The 6,255-nt window shown below is 46.2% G+C and overlaps 1 protein-coding gene across 1 annotated transcript; it reads right to left on the reverse strand.

The window, feature by feature from the left end:
* Positions 1-2,344: 2,344 nt before the first annotated feature.
* Positions 2,345-2,818, reverse strand: GGACT (gamma-glutamylamine cyclotransferase). Its single transcript, XM_009573188.1, has one exon. It carries the CDS (start codon positions 2,816-2,818, stop codon positions 2,345-2,347), a length of 474 nt encoding a protein of 157 aa, XP_009571483.1.
* Between the last annotated feature and the right edge of the window lie 3,437 nt (positions 2,819-6,255).

The following is a 6,255-nucleotide window of genomic DNA, read 5'->3' on the forward strand; positions in this document are numbered from 1 at the left end:
TTTTTTCCCTCCTCACTCAGGAACCCTATGCCACAGGATGGTGAAGATACCAGAAGTTTACTGCGTTCAAAATGTTAGTGTGTAGTTAAAAGAGGCTCCCTTTTCCATTAATTGATCTAGCTCAGTAAGTCAGCAGCTGCAGCTCACTAGATACAGCGATACCTCCGCAGTCCCTGCACGCTGTGTCATCCCTGTCCCTATGCTCTTGCCTCGGCCTCCGCTGCTGCCAGGCTGGGCCAGGGCGCTGGGCTACTCCTGCCTTTCGTCTCACCTCCTACTGCTGTTTTTTTTTATATACCTCCAAGTTGCTGTTCCTGCTCTGCCTTGACTGCCGCCCCAGAGAGGAGGGGGCCTGCTCTCATCTTCTTGCCTGGGATGTGCGGAGTCATGCTCCTTCCCAGAAAAACCCCTCTGGCCAGAGCCGCCTGGGCCCTTTACCGGAGGGTGAAGGATGAAAACAGTCTGTGACAGGGCTGGTGACTCATGTTCAACCAGAAAGGTTCATGAGTCTGCTTGAAACTTCTCACTGAAGAGGCATTTTTCATGTTACTGAGACGCTGCCAACTACATCACGTGGGCAAGGGGGAATAATGTAGTACCGGGACCTGCTTTGTTAATTAGTTACAAAACCCATCAAGATGAGTAAGGAGTGTGTTCGGTGGTCCCTGCCCTCCAGGAAAATTAATGCTTTTGGAATTGGAGAAACTGAGGCAGACACCCTGCAGATCTTCCTACAAATCTCCTGCAAGCCATCTTGCCCCTTCCAAAAGGAGCACAGTTCAGCTTCTGGAGGTCGCCCTAAACTAAGGGGGCGGGGGGGAAGTATTGTAAAGAGACAAGACATGACTATTTTACTTTAGAATTACTTAATTTGCCTACTGCAGCAACACAAGCTTTCTGTCTGTTTTTCTAAATGAGATGCAGCAGTGTCTTCCTGATAAAGTTTAGGTTGATTCCTTACCCTGGATCCCTGGGCTGATTCTCTACCCCGGATCTCCTCCGGCCATCACAGGGCTACTGGCAGTGAAGCAAAGTACAACATTGTTCTTAATGGTATCCTTACTGCATTTAATCGTACTTTGGCTCAAGGCACGACATATGTTCCCTGCTCACATCCCTTTGGCAGCTTTGTATACTGTACAATCTATATGTACCAAACGCTGCAGTTGAAGGAAAATATAAGGCACAGTAGCGTAACAGAAGAAAGCCGCAATTTTTCCCAGATTGTACAGAAACCAGCACAGTTGGTTGGGTCAGGGGGACAATAGTCTTCTTCCCATCTTTTTTTTTTTTTTCTTTTTTCCTTTCCCAGTTTGAATGTTGCAATAATCACAATAAAGGTCCTCTGGTTATTTTTGTAATGTATATAAAATCTCCCCCTCCCCGATAGGAAATTTAGTTTGCATATAGTTGCAAGTTCTGCATTGAAGTGCTTGGCTAAAAATCGCCTTGATAGTAAGCGCTCACAGCTGCATCTGCTGTAGCGTGGTGGGCAGCTGAAACCAGGTTTGCTTTTCCTGGTCCCCAACATTCCCCCAGCCCCGCAATCCCACAGTCACTCAGTGAACTGAAGTGGTACCTAAAGTGCTTGGAATGCTAAATTAAAAATACCATTTTAAATGTAATTCTCTAGCTCTTTTAGTATTTCTTCACAGTACCTTATAAAACATGTTTTAAAAATACTCTTTTCCAGTTCAGGAAAACACTGCAACACAGAGCAAGAGTAGTCTTTAAATTTTATCTATTTCTCCAGCAATTTAATATTTGTCTTGAAGCGCATAGTATTTATATGGTCATCTCTCCCTGTTTACATTCAGTAACCTACTAAACCATTACAAGTCAGTATTAAACGCGAGTTGTGCTTTACTTTGTTTGCAGACTTTTTTTTTTTTTTAACGACTTTCAGCTATTAGTGTAATAGTATCATTATTATTCCACCCACCTTGGAAAACTACACAAGAAAATTTGTCAATTCAGGTAAAAAAGACAATTAGTCTGTTCCTCTGCCTTTCACTGACCTCAGTCATGCGCTGAGGCAAAGGGCGGGGATGGAGAAAATAACTAGTCCCCAAAACCGAGGTGCAGAGATCAGTTATTTTACGCCTCATGCGAACCCAGTTACTCGCAGCAGGTTAGCGGGGGCGAGGAGGACACTGACTAGCCGGGGATGAGTCCCCATCTCTGGGCCTACGGGACTTCAACACTAGCGCCAAGGCTCCCGGGTTGGGAAGGTTACAGGAGATCCTCTGTTTTAATAGGAAGGTGTTACAGCTTTCCTGGAAAGGTTACCGATCGACACGTGCTTAGTACTACGACTTCGGCCGGGCTGCGTTCTCTCCCGTTTCTAATCCCGGCTTTCGCGTAGGACGTAGGAGAGGCCGTGTTTCCCCGAGGAGTCGTAACTGTCATGGTAGGGGAGGCCGACCCACTCGGGCGGGTACGTCGTCGTGCTGTACACGAAGCACTCCATGACGCCCTCGGCTGCTGCCCGCGCCTCGCCCGCGCCGCCCTTCCCTTCCCACTCCACCACCTCGATTCTCATCAGGGTACGCTGGTACGTGTCTGGGCAGCCTTCAAACTCATCCAGGAACTGCAGCATCTGGTCGTCAACCGAGTAAATCTCCCCAGCAACGTGGTGTCCTGTTCCCGGGATGTTCAGCATGTAAGGAATGTTGTATTTTCCTGCAATCACCAGCGGGTACTTCTCCACCGTGCGGCCCCTTCCTTGGAATTTCGCTAGCCCCTTGGCAGTGTTGATCATGTGCTTGTAGTTGGGCTGGCCCTTCTTAAGCGTGCCGTAGACGAAGACACGAGCCATCGTACCTGCAAAAGCAGCTGAAAGACAAAGGCATACGTTACCCACGTGGCTGCTTTGCCCAATGGTCTGGAGAACCGCACCCGTACCAAGACGCGTTGTACACGCAAGACTCTTCAGGTGTGTGCAAAAATGGTCTCATAGTCCTACATCTCGTTTAAACATCATACTAAATTCAAATATCTCTTTAAACTTTTCAGTCATAAACTGCAACAGCGAAAAACGGACACCAGGAGAAAGTCACCCTTGCAGTTCTTTGTTGTAATCAAACTACATCCCATGGTTTCTCTAAGGAATCCACAACATCGACCAACGCATCCCTGAGCCTCGGGAAAAGCGCCGAGCCTTTCTTCATTTATTTTTTTTCTCTCTCACACTGATGGAAACAAGCTCCACTTAGCACATCCTTTATGGGGTGGGGGCGGGGAACCCAACCAAAAAACCCCAACCAAATCATGGTTCAGCTCAGCTACCAGACACCTTGCTATGTTGCTCCACTGTATTTATTAGCCCAGGTCAAATCTGATTATTAAAACATGCAGGAGTGAAGCCACAGTTAGTTTGTTTTCCCTTGTTGAGGTGTGGTGGTGTTTTTTAAAGCCTGGACTGGTGGACTTCGTCACACACTACCTGGAAAAAAGGAAAAGAAAAGCAAGCAGCATGATGCTCGTAGCTGCAGCAAGCTAATGACGTACAAACTGTGACATCACACATCACCGAGACGAAGAGAGGACCTGTCTGTCACGAAGAGGGATGAAAAGCTTTTCACGCCAGATCTTACAAGCAAAGTGAGGCACGTCAGCGGGGCAAGTTTAACCTGGCGTTGAGTCATTTCACGGCCATGCAGAAGGATTTTCGGTAACCCCAGCGCTGAGGTCCCGCTTGCTGACTGACTGACAAGTGCTGACGAGCAAGCTGTGGCTCCGGGGAGAGACCACGTCCCAAGCGCGTCTGTCCTGCTCCTTCAGGGGAGGGGAACGACAACGGCTCTCCTTGGTGCTGCCGATAAATCTTAGGTGAGAAACCTCATTTGCGGAGCTGGTAAGGCCAGGCACTGTGGTCTTCACAAGCCCCTTCACCCTTCCTGTCCAAGGGAGCCGTACAAATGTTATTTCCATTTATTTACCTTGGAGGTGGGTGGAGGCAGGGGAAAGTGGTATTTCAGTGCTAACAAAACTGGCAGAAAGGCCAGGTAACACCATGCTCCTATCTTTCCCAAATACCCAAAAGTGCTAAGCCACCTCTGCCTGAAGTAGCCCATTTGCAGATGTGCTAGCCATCTCTTGAAAACAGACCCTGAACGATGTTGTTCAACATTTATCTGTAAGCATAAAACACTCAAAATTGGTTTAAATGGGATAAAAGGCTGGCTTTACTGAAAGGTAAGGGGAAAAAAGGTACCTTCATAGTTCCTGGGTTATTTTTCATGCTGTGCCCCATTCATCCCCCATCACTTCTGCAGGGCAGAAACAGTTCTGCACTGTTTGATGGTTTCCCACATTTTGCCCTCGGTCACTGACTGGGCAGCGCCTGCCTCTCCGTCACCCGACATGGCCCTCTGGCAGCTACCCGCCAGGCACCCAGCATCAGGCACCCCTCCTTTTGGAAGGAGGGTCATTAAACAATGTATTTCAAGTTTGAAAAATCTTTAAAAGCAGACGGGAAGTAGAAACTTAATGTATTTGCTGCTATTTACTCTTATTTTAATAGACTGTTAGATCAGGTCAGTTATCCAAAGGGGTACGCTGCTGGCCAAGAGAAGTGTCATTTAAAATAATCAGTAGCAAAGCACTTTCCCCCTTGGTGAAGTAAACAGTTTTTCTCTGTAACGGAATACAGTTTTCCAACCAAAAATGGTGTGTGCCTTTATTTACTGGCAAACAGCTTTCACTTAAGGGAAAAAAGACTGCGCTGATTTTTTTCCCGTTTTTTATCAGATATACTTCAGCGTCATTTATCCTTCGTGACATAAATGAGTTTTTTTGGATGCAACTCATTCCCTCACAATAAAAAGAGCATTAATATTCAGTCGGTCTGACTCCCTTTTATAAGAAAAATCATTACCTTTCAGATTGTGTTTTGAATAACAAACACAGATCCTTCAGGAAGAAACTTGTCCCAGTGGGGATTGAGAAAGGATCAGAGTTAAGCACTGAAACATGCAATTAATTCCCATTAGGGGATTAGGGCACTCGTGTTCACTTTGAATCAGAAAAATGAATTGTGAATTAAATTGCTCACAACCAAGAGGTTACTTGTCAGAGTTAATAAGTTAAAAAATAAAAAGGGAAACCTAAAACGCACATAAAAAGCTCAATAGCGGGTGGTGCATCTGTAAGAAAAAGATACGCTTCGTTTCCATTAAACAAAAGCTCCATCCCTACTGTACAGCTGGACATAAGCTTCCAAAAACTTTGCAGGGAAGAGTGTTACCCCTCCTGAAATCGGTGAAAATGAAGTACGTGTTTCTGATGGCACAGCAGCCAGCTATTCGGAAACGTTACTGATTTAAAGCAACACATCCGTCATCCTCGTGCAGGACCCACAAAATTCAACCACCACCACCACAACCCTTGCTAACCCAGGTTTGGGTAAGTGTTTCCGATTTAGCATTCGAGTAGATGGATTCAGCAGGCGGTACAAACGGAGATGGAGTGGGAATCTGAAGTTTCAGCCACAGTTTGTGCAGAGCGGGGAGGCTGATGTACGGGTAGAGCTGTGGCTTTGCGGGCAGGCGGCCGCTGAGCTCCCCATCACACCGCTGTGCTCCACAGCGGCCCTGTCGCTCGCGTGGGATGGGCTGGGCGCAACGACTTCTCCTTCTATTAAAAAAAAAACCAAACCAACCCCAAAGCCAAGCCCAGACAACCCCGTCTGAGGAGCGATTGAAATAAACTTGGTAAAAACATTTTCTGAACATCGCTCCATATAAATAAGACTTACACCATTTTCTGTGCAATAAATCCTGCGTGCCATGTGTTGCGTTGCAGAAAGGCCGTTAGACGTATTAGCATTGTTTCTAGCACTCGCATATTGTGGGCTTTCAAAACATTTTTAGCCACCTTGTGGCAGGAGAGTAAAGAGCAGAATTTTATTTGAGGGTCATTTCACAGACTTCCACTAAGCAGCTGAAAAGAGTTATAGTCAGCATCCCTTCGCTGAATCACCAACAAGAAGTTGCCTTTTCTCACTTAATCCAGTTTGACACTTCTTACCTACACTAAACCGCCTAAGAGGAAAAGAAAACCCACCAAAAACCACACAAAAAAACCCCCAGACTCTATACCGAGTATTAGCTGCCAGGACAAACCAAGCCCATTCAGAAGGTACTTTGATGAAATATTCATGCCAGAATCATTAAAATTTAATGGCACGGGGAAATGCGAGTGAAATCTGTATGTCATCTCTTCAAACTATTTCTTTTAGCTACGAAAGATGAC

Source organism: Fulmarus glacialis, unplaced genomic scaffold (assembly GCF_000690835.1).
Source record: "Fulmarus glacialis isolate BGI_N327 unplaced genomic scaffold, ASM69083v1 scaffold42702, whole genome shotgun sequence".
Taxonomy (NCBI): Eukaryota; Metazoa; Chordata; class Aves; order Procellariiformes; family Procellariidae; genus Fulmarus; species Fulmarus glacialis.